We start from the raw sequence: 14,978 nt of genomic DNA on the forward strand, positions 1-14,978 counted from the left end.
CTGGCTAAAAACGTCTCATATCCCTTTTTCTTGAAAGACAGACTTCTGTGTTATGGTCGATATGCTGATTATGATCTGATTATAAGCCTATGCATATAATAGCTTAAGAACCACCACCACAACTCAGTAAACACCTTGAAATGTTGACTTTATTGTGCTTTGAATTTGTTATGGCTGATACAGGCCTTTATTACAGTAAGGCAAGGGTTTCAGCATCTGTGCAAAAATTAATGAATGATATTCTTAAAGGCTGCAAATACAACAACACTCAGAATGAAGAAATAACGAATGCAAACTGAGCAGAGGTTATGCTACAGCGTTAACTTCACTTTGATCATTTTACAACAGCAACGTAGCGTTTATAGTTCGCCTATGGGTTTAACATATTGTTGAAAGTTCAGAACATATTAGCAAGTTATGGCATAAGATGGAAAATGCTTAATAAGCAACGGTAACTTGCCTGATGATCTGCATCCCTTGTCGGTCATGATCGTTTGTTTTCGTGAACGGCCGAATGGTGCGTCGCAAGGAATTTTGGGGCGGCACTATCTCCTTTCCTTTCGTAAAGGATGGTCCAGTGTATCCAATGCTAAAGGAGCTAAGTAAGGAAGCATTGAAGCACCTTTCCTTAGCATTTAGAGAATTCGAACAGCTCTAATCATGGCTGCCACTTAGATACTTCCGGGTCATTTCACTCAGTTAGGAACCTTCCTAAGCAAAAAGACTATTCGACCGCAGCCTAGGTTCCATTACATAGGAGTCTACTGACGTGACTGATTGTTTTCCAGTTATTAGTCAGACCCCATGTATTTCCAGGGAAACGGAGATAACACTAGCAAAAAGTTTTTTATTTTGAGAGCGAATTGCCCCACAATATGAATACATTTTGTTTGTATCTTTTATTTTGTTGGTAACTGTTGTATAATCGCAATATTACACTCGAGGGTGTGCGTTACCGTCATTATTGGCACGACAGTGATGCGGTCAGGACCGAGGCGCTTGCGCCTCTGTCCGTAAGCATCACGGTAACGCACAACCTCTGGTGTAATATTGCTTAATTACAGCAGAGTTTTTACCGTTGTCTTAAATTTGACCGGCACAGAATCGGATATATGAGACTGATCGGCCGGTCACCGGTCATGGCCGATCAGCTGAAAACCGGCCGATTCCGGTCACCGGCCGATCGATCGGTGCATCTCTAATAAGATGTGCTGTCCCAATAACCCAAAGGTCCTGTCCCAATCACCCAAATGTTACCAAAAAAAAAAGGTTTTGGGTCAGTTTACACAAAAGGGTACGCCTCCTTGGAATATGACATAACCGTCTTTCCTCCTCAAATGGATAGGTAACATCTTCAGTATTACACAAATGTTTCATATTTTGGGCAAATTTTTTAAATTTATGGCAAGAAAGCTTACACAAGGCAGAAATTCAAAAACTGTCCCAATCACCCTTAATTCACCCTGCATAACAAAATCCAGTTCCTACCGGACACTCAAGGCCGCCTCTGGGCAGAACCTTTGTTTACCTCAAACTGGTGGAGAATGGACAATTACTGAAGGCAGAGACAGCATTCAACTGAGAAATGAGATTGTGCTTAATACTAGAATGATATAGAATGGTATAATTTCTACTACAACTTCCTCAAGTACCGGAAATGAATTTGATAGTGTATTGGTAGAAGTTATAGGAAAACAAGCACGTAATTTGTGATAAGCTGATCAGCTCGGTGCTTTGAGAAGTCAGTGTCACCTCACTTCACCTCACCTCATTTATTGATTCATTCTGTGGCTTCAATCAGGAAACTGAACTCCAATAAACACCAATGACACAATAAAAAGTTTACTTTAGGTTATCTAATCACTGATAGGCACAGAGCTGACAAGACAGATAACAAGCTAAGCTATGGAGCATGGCATATGTGCAGCAGCGTTTTTTTATTTTATTTTAGGGACTGCATGGCCAAGTGACTAGCTGCTGGTCACAGCTAAACACCCATCCCAAAATACTAATGCTGTTAAAAAATCTTGCATTGGTTCCATTTTGTTGTTTGGCATATTTTTCTAATTCCTGTGGATGACTGGCCAAACGTAGAAGTGTCGTCAAGACATTTCCAATGCTGCTACAATGGAGTTTAATAGGAGGAAAATGTTCAGCTATCTAAAACAGGGTAATTATTCAGTATTCAGCTGAAAATGCCCCACCCACAGTGCTAACATTTACATGGCTGCTTACACTCCTCTCTTGAGTGGCAAAATTTGAAAAAGGTAATTTAAACAAAATAACAAATACAAACATGCTATATTTTATGTTGGCAACTCATGACTGAGAGGCCTCTCTACTTTTTTGCCTTTTTTTTTTAGTTCATCTAAACTCACTCAATCTCCAGATTGTCATTCTGCATAGAAGCTGAAAACAAGGAATCCTATTATTCTCCCAGAAGTAGATACATAACACAGCAGCGAGGTGCTGTTAATATCTGGCTGTAATGACCTGTAGGAGGAGGAGCGTGAACCCAGATTATGTCATTGTTTTGGTAATTTATTAAATCATTTTTCACTGTATCAGATTTGTAATCTAAAACATACACTTTAAGTCCTTCCTGCACTCCTGTGAATAATTCAAATAACTGCTTGTATTGTACTCAAACTTGTATCCACTCACCTGGTCTGTCCAAAAACTCTGCTTTAGGCTCATCCACAGTTAACAATCAACTTGTTTAATACACGCATTAATATACCGTGTGACGTCCTGAAGTGAGTCTAGGCATGTGACTGCTTCAGGTCATTGCACTGGCTGTTTGTCTCTTCTCTCTCTGGCATTTCCCTATTGGTTCTAGGTGCTTTCCTGATGACTTCCGCCTTATCAGTAGGATTGGAGGATATAAAAGTTTTCTCCCCAGTTTGGCTCACACTCTCTCCTGACCTGCTCATCTCCTGGTAGTCTCCCTGCTCCTATCTGGGGAGCCAATGCCCTGGGGTCTCATTTATAAAACTGTGTGTGGATTCCAGACTAAAAGGTTACGTGCACACAAAAGAGGAAAAGTACGTACGTACCAAAGTAATCAGATTTATAAAACCATGCGTACGCACACCTGCAACTTTTACTTGCAAGCTGTCTCTGTTTCCGGCTCTCGACTTCCTTGTTCAATTTTCATTGTACAAGTTGGATAATGGAAGAAGCTGATGCTTGGCACACTGAATTGCATTGCACATCTTAGGACAATGAAATTAGGAAATACCCCGAAAAATCGGATTTTTCATTATACAACCTGAACAACTGCAAATGAATTATACTTCATGCATGGACCCTATTCACAGTGTGATTGTTTGACTGTTTTTGTTTTGGAACTCTAAAGAACAGGTCCCCATTGACTTCAGTTGTTTTGGAGAAGGCTGCTACGAAGTTGTGCTGGCAACCTCCCTGTGTGTTATATGGACTAACAAATTTCACCTGTGTTTCATTTGGCATAAGGGTGAGTAGATGAGGACAGAATTTTCATTTTTGGGTGAACCCTTTATAAAACTGAACATAAAGAAATTGTCCGATATAAAGGTTGACACCAAGAAGCGCATTGCTGCGCAGCGACAGTGTGTCAGCGCCAGTGGTGGGGCAAGGAGACACCGGAGCTCTCACTTGAACATTTCACCTCGATAACAGGAGAGGCATTGTGACATTTTAGTGGCGTTGTGCCAGAAAAACAGCGTGACACTGACATAACATTCAGAGAGGAAGATGAGAGAGCTGCGACTGGCCCAGGTACCGTAAATGTGCCTTCTGTTTTTGGAAAGAGTGAACGTAACCACGCATTCAACATTTCACATTCATTTGAGTTGAATAAAAACGCATAGACAAGTTCTTTATTCTCGTTTTATGACTCGGGGAATCAGACAGTGTGACCGCAGTGAAGAGGAGGCTGAAGAGGACGGCTGCACCTGGCACCGGCGTCTCCAATGCGCCTGTGCTCCATAACGCATCATCATTTTATTACATTGAGACATCCAGTCCAACTGCTTAACACCTTAAATTTGTGGGATTTAATTGTGACAAATTGGGGCTCTACTAAAAGACTGTAATGCACTTACTTGAGACTAACACCATCTCAGCCTATAATGAAATTGGACAAATGATCAGCTTTCAAACTAAAGCAACAAAGATGCTATTTAGTTGTAGCCTAGACTTCTTCTGACACGGAATATTATTATTAGAGGGGTTTCTAAGTTGATGCGGAGTGGGCCAGGGCATTTTTTTTTGCTTTTTTTTCACTACTTTGCAATCTAAGTTGCTGTTGGGTCATTCCGTGTCAAATCAACCAAATTTCAGGAAGTTCGCTGGCAAACTTTTGATTTTGATAATTTTTCTCCTGGTGGAAGCTATACATAAATGATTAAGAAAGCCCAAATTTTAAAGCTCACTGATCATTATTTACTGAGTTTCCCCCAATTTTGCAGCAGGAGCGATAATTTTCGCCTATGATTTGGAGCAAGTTTAGGGGTCTAAAAGCGACACTGAGCACCTCCACTATTTTTCTTTTACAGTTAGACTTGTAGGTAGACTACAAGATTCTGGCAGTTTCAGCACTTGATTTTGTGATGTGTGCCTATGGCACTAGTCAAAAAACAGAAAAAATACACGAGTGAGTGATTTTTTTGAAAGTGTAAATACTAATCATTCCAAAAATATCAAAGATACCTCAATATCCTTTTACTTCCTGGTTTACAATAAAAAACATCTTGGTGTCTATGCATTTGCAAGGACCTGGGTGGTTTATTCTCTAAATGATGGCCTGTGAATATGACTCCAGAATGAAATTGTCGAATTTGACATGTTTTCAAAGGTCAAAAACTAACTGTATGACACATGGTAGGAAGCTATTTTTTTGTGTCCATAAAGAAGAGGTTCTGAAGTAAAAATAATATAAAATTAGAAAATGTATCTTTTTCCTGTATCAAATCTGTAATCTCAAACATTTTAACCACTGTTATCAGGTAAGAAGCATGGGCTAATGTAATGTAAGGTAGAATCAAATCTTAGAGCATTACTAAAGATTTTTTTTAATTTTAATTTCCTTATTTGAAGAGAGATATACGTTGGGTCATGCAAGCATTTTTGAATACTTAGCTTTGAAGCAATTAGAGTGTTAATATAATAATATTAAGAAAATGTGAGTGGAAGTGATGACTGAGATTCTTGAGTTCAATTTTATATTTTTTATTGCTGCTGCTAAACATACATCGTTTCATCATCCCCACATCCACCCCAGCATCCACCTCTAGGCTCTGATTCTAGGTCTCCCCCGGGGGGTAAGTTCCCTATCGTCACTCCCTGCTCTTGGCTAGCTAGGTGTCTGCTCGCAGGGAGTGACAGGATCAGAGCCTAGACGGCGTACTAAACTCTGTATATATATTTGCATTCATTCTTTATCATCTGTTTACGTGAGTTGGCAGACTGAACTATAGTCACTTCAGTGTGGATGATGTGAAAGAAATGAACCACACTGTTTGGAGAGTATGCCTGTCAATCCAATCTAACATCAAGTATCATCAGTAAAATCATCATTTTGAACCAATTAGTCATAGATCATGCAGATTAACTGATGCTTCATTATGCATGCACAGCCTGGCCAGACCTCTCTACACTTCAGTGCGGAAATACAGTGTGGGGTTCTTCATCTTTTTCTTGTAGTCTTCATCAAACTGTTCACTCTGGGCCACAGTGAAATGGTTCTTCCAGTCAGCAACCTTTCCTGGAGAAGCAGAGACAATCAATCAGGTATTTTAGTGAAATCTGCGAGGGATGATTTGAGCAGATATTGGTATGAGCAATGAAAATCTGAGCACATCATGACCTCAGCGGGGAAAAAATATGCTTTCTCACATTGTAGATGCTTTACCTTTACAGAACCTTTTTTCACTGTACCTTTTCTCATGAAGGGAGACACCTTGATATCCATAGTTGGGATGGTGGAATAGTTGGTCATTTTGTTCTTTTTCATACTGTCAAACTGCACTCCCCTTATGACTGTTTCCTTCTCCTCGGCTGAAGGAGACAAACCAAGAAAGGAGCAGAGACGGTCTATCTCTCTCCCAGTGTCCTGTAGACACACACAGTGGTCACACACAATCTGTCTTCTATAGACTACTGCAGAGGTCTACAATAGGTAATCCCAGTGTCGGCCTTGTAACACATAAATTGAAAATACTCTGTCCATCTTTCTGACACACACTCTTAGAAAGCATGTGTCATATCTAACACGTCTGTGACTTCTTTTGACCTACAGTACTAACTCCTCAGAGGAAACAACAGTCTCACAAAATTTCATGAAGTAAACATGAACTGTGAAACACAGATTAGGTGTTTTATACAGGAATAATGTGAAGATTATGTTCCTCCACCACGACAGGATTATGTGATAATGAACTAAATTAGACATGACGTTTTTTTGATAAGTTAGCTAACAGTCAAGTTTACTATATGTTCACATTATTGGCTACAAAAGCTACAAAACGGACTGGCGTACCAAGCTACATTGTCGCCAACAGAGAAGACAAATGTTGCCCGGTTGGTCGCTGACAGTTCATGTCATCACGTTGGGTGCAGCAACTAATAATGTCATACTGTCATAGCTTTGTTTTTGTCTCGTTTTTATTTTTTCTTGGCAAATAATTGTTCTTGTTAATTTAAAGAATTAATCAAGTACAGAATAATAAAGTAAATATAACTGGCCTACCCCACCTTCCCTCTACTCTGATTGGTTGGTACTTCACCACATCTTCAGAGCATGGAAAAAAGTTGAAGCCAGCTGAACTTCATCTTACATTTTACGCATTTTACGCATGAATGACTTCCTGTTGCTTTGTAGCCTGTAATCTGAACGTACCATTAAGGGCAGTTAAGTTTTGTCTTTGTTAAAAACGACACATATACTGACACATTGTTGCTAGTTGTAGCTTGTGTTGAAAAGTAACACAAATGTGTGTTGTGTTAAAAATCACACACACACCTACACACCACAACAATAACAACTAACTCACCTCAATCAGATCTTCATAGAACATGTAATGGATTTTGGAATGAGTCTGTTTCTTCTCCCACCAGCCAGTCACATGGTCATACCAGGGTCCAAACACCACTGAAATCATACAAATATGCAAGATCATCTAGAGAGGAAATGAAACATCAAGCCTCTTTTACAGTAAAACACCTCCACTAGTTTGAACTCACTCTTTCCCTCCATGAATCTCTGCAGAAAGCTGCTCCAGTCTCCTGGCTCTGGCTGAAGCATGCTCATGTGGGCGAAGTGGAAATAGGAAACCACACTGTCCTTTGCATTACGGGCCACATAGACAATCTGCATGAAGGGAGAACTTTTACCTCAGTGTCCACATCACATAAAGTTTTCGGTAACACTTCATTAATAAATGGTAAATTGATAGTTAATTAAACTTTAGTTAATAGTTATTTTACTGTTAACAAACAATGAAATGATCATTAATAATGTTTACTAATTATTAGTAATGCTATAATTGATGTTATTTTATCTTTCGTTTGTGTAATATAAAATCATTTGTTTATAAATTATATATTGTATCATAGCTTTTTACCGTCTCTTATCAGCTATGATACAATATATAATTTATAAACAAATGATTTTATATTACACAAACTAATGATAAAATAACATAAATTATAGCATTACTAATAATTAGTAAACATTATTAATGATCATTTCATTGTTAACAGTAAAATAACTATTAACTAAAGTTTAATTAACTATCAATTTACCATTTATTAATGATGGTTATTATAAAGTGTTACCAAGTTTTCATTTCATATTAAAGTTGCAATTTAAAGTAGTAGTTATGTTATTTAACTGTGACCAAAAATCTACCCTAATCTTAGGCTTAGGGTAGGTTGCTTAATGTTAAAACCCCTACATGTACAAATATACCTAAATGTATCATTCTCAAATTAATTTTGATAACAAATAATGAAGAAAAGCAGCTGTAGAAAAACAAGACCGTAACCATGAAAACTGGTTTATTCTATGTTGCTTTCTATGTGTTTATTCTATGCGTCCCCTGGTATGATTTCCTGCAAATTTTTCAGGATTGACAAAGGAGGGGCCTCAACCTAAACAGGAAGAGGACTGACTCACTCGTTTGTAGGTGAACAAATACAGACAATACAGATGCTGTCCAGTCCCACAGCACCTAGCTAGATGTGCAACATAAACTGTTGCTGTAGTTGAAATTACTACAGTGTTGGAATAATCAGGATAACACACATCATTCACCAATGTTTTGTCAAGAAGAAATCCACTCTACAATATTGCTACGCTCCGGTAGGTTAACGTTTCAGTACCACATAACATACTAGCCTGTTTGTCAAAATATTTTGTTAGCATTTGCCCAAAATGTAACGAATCCCACACCTGTTACACAAAACTACTTCGCTAGCTCAGTCTAGTAAGTTACAAACACACACATTATGAAGCTGTAACACTGAGGAGAAGAGCACTAAATGTGAGTTAAGAGAGCGCCGTTTTGTTTGCATTGGGAAAACGTAATAAATGTTGATGTGAAACTGCTTTGTTAACTCAATGTAGTTGTAAGCAAAAAATTAGCCAGCAAGAAAAATATGTTTTTGTCACGCATACATAAGCCACTGCAGTTGCAAAACTTGGCGAAATGGTAACTGGGCAAACGAGCGTCACACAGTACGAGGTGAGAGAGCACTGTTTGACTGATCAACAGACTGACCTGACTTTGGCTACTGATGAACACGTCTTATGCCATGGGGAAAAAAACATTAAATCCAGCTGTTATTCAGTTTACATTAGTTTTATGTCGTCTCTTCTGTATACATATTTGTCTTTTCAAACTTCCTTGACAGAGGAGGGAGCAAGTGGCAAGTCATCTTTTCAGATTCAGATTCAACTTTATTCATCCCTGAAAGGGCAATTTGTTGCAGCCTACATGACCATAACCACAAAAAAACACATGTCAAACACACAAGACAAATATCAAACAGAAGTACGATAAATTAGTCAATAAAAGTTATAATAAACATACAATTTAAAAAAGTGCATTCAGCAACTTAATAGTAGAGGGGATGAATGATTTGGAGTACCGATTAGTTCTCCTAGGGGGCACTGTGTACCTGTGTCCTGAAGGCATTAGAATGAATTTGTTTGCCAGGACATGACTGGGCTGATACATTATGTTTTTTGCCTTGCTCAGTACATCCTCTCCCAGAAAGAGCCCAAGTCTCTTTGTTGGATGCCAATAATCATTGAACAAGTCTTAACAATGTTGTTCAGACTGTTTCTGTCTTTCAAGGACAGGCTGTTGAACCAACAAGTGAAGGAGAAAGTGAAATGGCTCTCAATAAAAGATTTTTTAAAAACGCATAAAATGTTTCTGTCCACTGAAAAGGAGTTTAGTTTCCTCATAAGGTGTGTTCTCTGTTGACCACGCTTGACAATGGATTCCCACTTCAATTTAGAGTCAAACACAGTTCCCAGATACTTGTAACAATGTATAATTTCAACATCCTCAACATGTAAAGTGCACGCCTTAGCATCATCCTTGCTTTGTCAAAAATCAATTACTAACTCCTTAGTTTTTGATACATTCAGCTCCAAGAAATCACACCATTTTACAAAGGCAGGGAGAGCATCTCCATGATCTAATTCTGGGGCCTGAAGGGACAATAGGGTGGTGTCATCTGAACATTTGACTAAATAACTGCCCTCTTTACTGCTTCTGCAGCTGTCTGTGTACATAATAAAATGCAAGGGTGACAGCAGGACACACCCCTGTGGCAATCCAGTATTTGGGAACTGGACATATTGCCATTCACCAAGATATTTTGCTCTCTCTTGGTAAGAAACTCCAGAAACTAATCTCTCAACTAAAATGTGTGGCTGCATTTTGTTAAAAGCAGAAGAAAAGTAAGCAAATAAAAGCCTGACATAGGCCTGGGGTTTTTCCAGATGCTTGTACACATTATTAAGAATAAAAAGTATCCTCCTCCTGAGCATCCTCAACGCCTTTACCAGCCTGATAGGGAAATTGAAGCGGATCTAGTTTGCCATCAATAGAAGAAACAATCAAGTTTTTAATAATTTTCTCGAATTTTTTCATGACCAATGAAGTAAGGGCAGCAGGTCTAAACTCATTTAGTTCTTTAGGTGTTTTAGTTTTCAGGTCTGGTACAATATTGGGTGCTTTTGACTGGGGTCCCCCAGGAGCCCAATACATTGGTATTTTTTAAAAAGCACTAACTAAAACAGAAACAGAAAACAATGATATGAAGTCATTAGGAACAAATTGATTGACAAAGTCATGAAAAATTGGAATGATAGAATAAAGCACCTGTGAGATATGACAAAAAGTATGCCTCTGGGGTCTGAGGGTACCCCAATCATTTGGCAAGTTAGACTTATCTATTCCTTCCACTTTAATGGTTTTTATACTATTGTCTACCCTCTGACTAATGGAGGACATGGACTTAATTCCTTGCCAGGCTGCTCTTAGGTCACCACTGATGTATTGCAATTCTATCTTTTTCCTATATCTTGTTTTTGCTTTCCTTATTTCATTACGTACTTCCCTAGAAATTTATTTTTTCTCCATGGCATTCCCCATGATAAATATGCATTTCTTTTTGTTTATGAAGTTATTTTGTTACCCAAGGCTTGTTATTTGGATAAATAACAATATCTTTGGTTGGTACAACCAAGTCTACACAGAATGTTATATATGATGAGACAGTCTCAGACAGTTCATTGAGGTCAGTGCAGGCATTATAGAACATATGCCAATCCGTACAGTCAAAACAGGCTTGTAGAGAGGAAATGCTATCCTCTGTCCAACACTTTACAGTTCTCTCGACACACTCAAGGCGCCTGAAGTACGGCTTGCACTGTGGCATTAGATACACACTGTTATGATAAGATGCTCCGAATGACGGCAGAGGTAAAGATTTGTATGCACCCCCAACTGTACCATAGCACAGATCAGTTGTAGTGTTGTTTTGTGTGGTGGCACAAGTCACATACTGTTCATAGGTCCTCAGAGACTTTTGTAGCTGGTAGTGATTAAAGTCACCGAGGATAAACTTTGTGCCATCTGGACAGAGAGAGTCTAACCTATGAGACACGTCCGATACACAGTTCAATGTCCGGGTTACAAAGTTTTTCACGAACCACAATGATGTTACAGTACCTCTGGTTAACGTAGAAGCACACGCCCCCTCCACATCTCTTATTGCGAGGGGTGAGAACCAGAGGGGCGTAAATTGAGCATAGCGTTAGTTCAGGCAGGCCACGAAGTCAAGCTCAGCTCACAAACCCAGCTACATCAGCTGACAGCAGCCGATCTCAAAGCCAGCCCCTATGCATTCAATTGCTTCTCAAGCCAGCCCACATCAGCAATGGCTCAGCTGATTCCCTTCTATGCATGCTATTGGCAAATCCCATACATGGCGCCTTATTTAAAGCTGCTTCAGTCTGCCTACCCTTGCTGCTTCCTCTGCAAGCCGATTTTGCAAACTCTCCCACATGAGAACAACCAAGCTGTCTCCTTTCGCGCTTCAACTCACCCTGCTGCTTGTCATGTCGATCCCGGTTCACGACGAGGATCCACGGCAGATCGACTTCATCATGGATACCCAGCACCAGCGATCCGAACCAGAAATAGCCATCCATGAAGAGAGCGCCGCTTCCATCCGCCGGAGCTCTCGTCTGGCAAGTAAACATTCAAGCACTCCCAGCATGAGTGATTGGCCAGTGCCCAGGCTCCTGGAAGCCTTGTTTAAAAATCACATTACGGCTCCAGCTGGAGCTTCTCATGAAGAGCTGTTCGCCGTGTTCTTGGAAAACATCCAAATCGAACCCACACCTGCAGATCCTTCCACCCCTTCTGTCTCCAGGAAAGCCACCGAGAAAAGGAAACACTGTTCCCGCAACTCCGATGCAGTACCAGCTCCGGCCACCGCTGCGCCGTCCAAAAGAGCACGAGTCCCAGCCCCAGCAGCCAACTCCGTGGACCTCGAGGACGACCCCGTCTTGACAGCCCTATCCAGCATCCAGTCATCGCTTGCCAACATGAACTCCAGAATCCAGGCCCTGGAGTCCGGTTCGGCACCTTCAGCAAGTCCGTTTTTTCCGGGCCCGTCTCGCTCCTCTGCCGTCGTGCCAGGCTTGGTGCCGACGCCTGCAACGCAGAATAGTGACGTCACTCCAGCGAGCATCGATGGCATCACAGTCCCGCGGAGATCGCTGGGAAGTGCAGTTCCAGTCTCCACCGGGCTTCCGTTCTTTCCTCCTGCTGCTGCAATATCTCCCAATCTGAGAAGCCAAATATTAGCAGGTAACGATATAAATCTAATTAAAATCTTGCTGTGCTCAGACCTAAGTGATAGACGTTTTGTGGATTGCGGTGATGTGTCAGTGATGCTCAAGGATAGCGACCCCCGGCTTTCAAAAACTCTGACTCTGGCTGAATTTAATGTGGCGTTTGGTGTATTCAGAGATGTAATATGCGAAGTGCATCCATCCCGCAGAGCCGAGCTAGACACCTATCTAGCCATCATTTCTGATCTGGCCATGACCTATGGAGGAACATTATTCTATGAATACCATAAGTCATTTTCCGCAAAAGCTGCTATGTTTATCCAGAGGTTCAACCAGAGACTGGACTGGTCAGTAGTCGACCTGACTCTCATAAGCAGGCATTTCACGGGACATCAAGCTCTCTCCTGCTCGATCTGTGGCTCCTTCTCTCACTCCTCCAATCTGTGCCCAAAATCGGTGGCTATAGGCCTACCACCTAAGCCTTTTCCAAGCCCCCAACATGAAGAGTCTAAGGTGACTCCTTTCATGACTCCTATGTGCTATAATTTTAATGAAAATGTATGTAAGTTCTATAACTGTAAATACATTCATGCTTGCAGCTACTGTGGAGACGGGCATCCAAAGTCAGTATGCCCAAGACGAACCCGCCTTATGAAAAGGGAAAAGAAAAAATAAAGCCATCAACCCCGGTCAACGTCCCTGAGCTGGGGAAGGCTTTGAAGAAGCATCCTAACCGCTGTTTTGTCAATTATTTGATTACAGGACTGGTTCAAGGGTTCATAGCTGGTTTGACTTGGTTACCAAATGTGTCATTCGTAGGGCTGGGTACCGAACTTCGATACTTTTATGGCACCGACCGAATTACGTCGGTACTACCGAGTACCGATTCACGTAAAATCAATCGGTGCCAAATTTCGGTACCTGAGCGCGCATCTGGGTGAGAGAGTAGAGAGAAAGAGAGAGGGCGAGACTCTGAGAGCGAGATTACGTCACCCCTGCAGCTTGTTGCTTGTTGTCAGGGCGATGGCGAGCCGAAAGCGGCCCCAAGTGTGGTTACACTTTCAAAACTTGACGCAGACAACGCTCGCTGCAATGTTTGTGATGAGAAATGCAAAGCTGGCCATGGGAACACGTCTGACCTGAGGAAACGCCTGGTCAAACACCAAATATTTCTAAAAGCTGAAGAGTGTATCCTACCGTATTTGATAGCCTAGTCTAGCCAAGTCCCCCGCAGCAGCTGCAGCTAACGTTAGCAGCACGCCTGCAGCCAGCGCCGAAGAAGTTGAACCCTCCACGGACGCCGAAACTTTAAGTGAGGCATCGACAACTTCATCGACATGTTCAGGTAATTAATTAGCTAGTTGGATAAGTTGGAGATAACTGGGCTTTTTTCATTGTCTTGGCTGACGTTAGCTTAGCGTTTTTACTAGCGTTGTCACTATCATCAGCTCGTGAGTCGTGTTGTTTACACTCTTGCGCTCATTGACAGGTCACCCTGTCCCACTCTCAACCCGCCCTCGTGTCACAGTGAGAGCCACAGAGCTTACACCCTTCACCCTGGTGCAGAAGACGTCGTTACCCCGCCAGAGAGTCAGTGAATGCTACAGGGCAGTGACCACATTCATTGTTAAAGGGAGAGGGATTTTATTTTTAGGGTTTTATTTTGTGTGGTGTGTAAAATTTTCTAAATAAATAACAATGTTGAAATTGAGAAATTTGGACTTATTTTTTACAGCTGAAATTACATTTTTATTATTACAGAGAGAGTAAAGTACCGAAAAAAGTATCGTTCAGGAACCGGTATCGAAGTCAAGGTATCGGTACCGGTACTGGTATCGAAAATGTTTCAATGATACCCAGCCCTACATATATACTCATATATATTCAAGGACAAACAAAGAAAACCATGGAAAGCAATCTGTTGGAAACCAATGCTGTTGTTAACCTATTTGTTAGTAACAAACAACAAACTCTGGACCAGAAATCGAGGACCATGAAGACAGCCTGAATTAATTCTTGCAAAGAAATAAACCTGTTTCAAGCAGAACAAAAAAACGCTCAAATAATAGATCTGAACAAGACAAAATAATACTTATCCATCAGCCACGACAGTTTTCATAACCTGCAACACAAGCTGGGGAAGCAACTACTTCGCATGACATGAGGAAGACATGAGGAAGGTCCAACATGATGACAGGTCAATCAAAGAAAAACTGCTATAATACTAAGCAGGAAGATTAGCTGCAGCGATAGGTTGAACACTTTAGAGCCACTCAATAGAGCTACAGGGTTAGGGTTAGCCCTAACCCTACATCAACACCAACAGGCCAGCTAGCATCTCTCCCCCATAACACCTCTTGCAAGTCAACATCGACGAACTCAGGAACCAAGAAATAAGAAAGGATATAAAAGAAGAAAAATGTAAGAGCAGCAGTACCTGACAGAAGACTCCTGGGAGCTATCAAAGCGGACGGTTCGGCCATCCAAAAGCTTCTCGGACAAGAGGAAATGGCACCATCCGACACAGCTGAAGGACATTAATAAAGACTCCCAAGAAACCTTAGAGACTGAAACAACTTCAGTGGAATTACGCTGCTGCCACGCCAGGGAGAGTCGA

General features: G+C 41.0%; 1 protein-coding gene across 1 annotated transcript; it reads right to left on the reverse strand.

Annotated features, from left to right (window-relative positions):
* Nucleotides 1–5,633: 5,633 nt before the first annotated feature.
* LOC139654555 (cytosolic sulfotransferase 3-like) lies at nt 5,634–9,221 on the reverse strand. The gene is made up of 5 exons (XM_071531662.1): nt 9,163–9,221; nt 7,225–7,367; nt 7,035–7,132; nt 5,920–6,094; nt 5,634–5,746 (listed from the first exon to the last, which is right to left on the reverse strand). Exons 1-5 carry the CDS (start codon nt 9,219–9,221, stop codon nt 5,634–5,636), a joined length of 588 nt encoding a protein of 195 aa, XP_071387763.1.
* Nucleotides 9,222–14,978: the final 5,757 nt, after the last annotated feature.

Source organism: Centroberyx affinis, unplaced genomic scaffold, assembly GCF_046629955.1.
Source record: "Centroberyx affinis isolate AG114_WGS23_722 - 3 ecotype Tasmania unplaced genomic scaffold, CSIRO-AGI_Caff_v1 ptg002107l_1, whole genome shotgun sequence".
NCBI classification, from domain to species: domain Eukaryota; kingdom Metazoa; phylum Chordata; class Actinopteri; order Beryciformes; family Berycidae; genus Centroberyx; species Centroberyx affinis.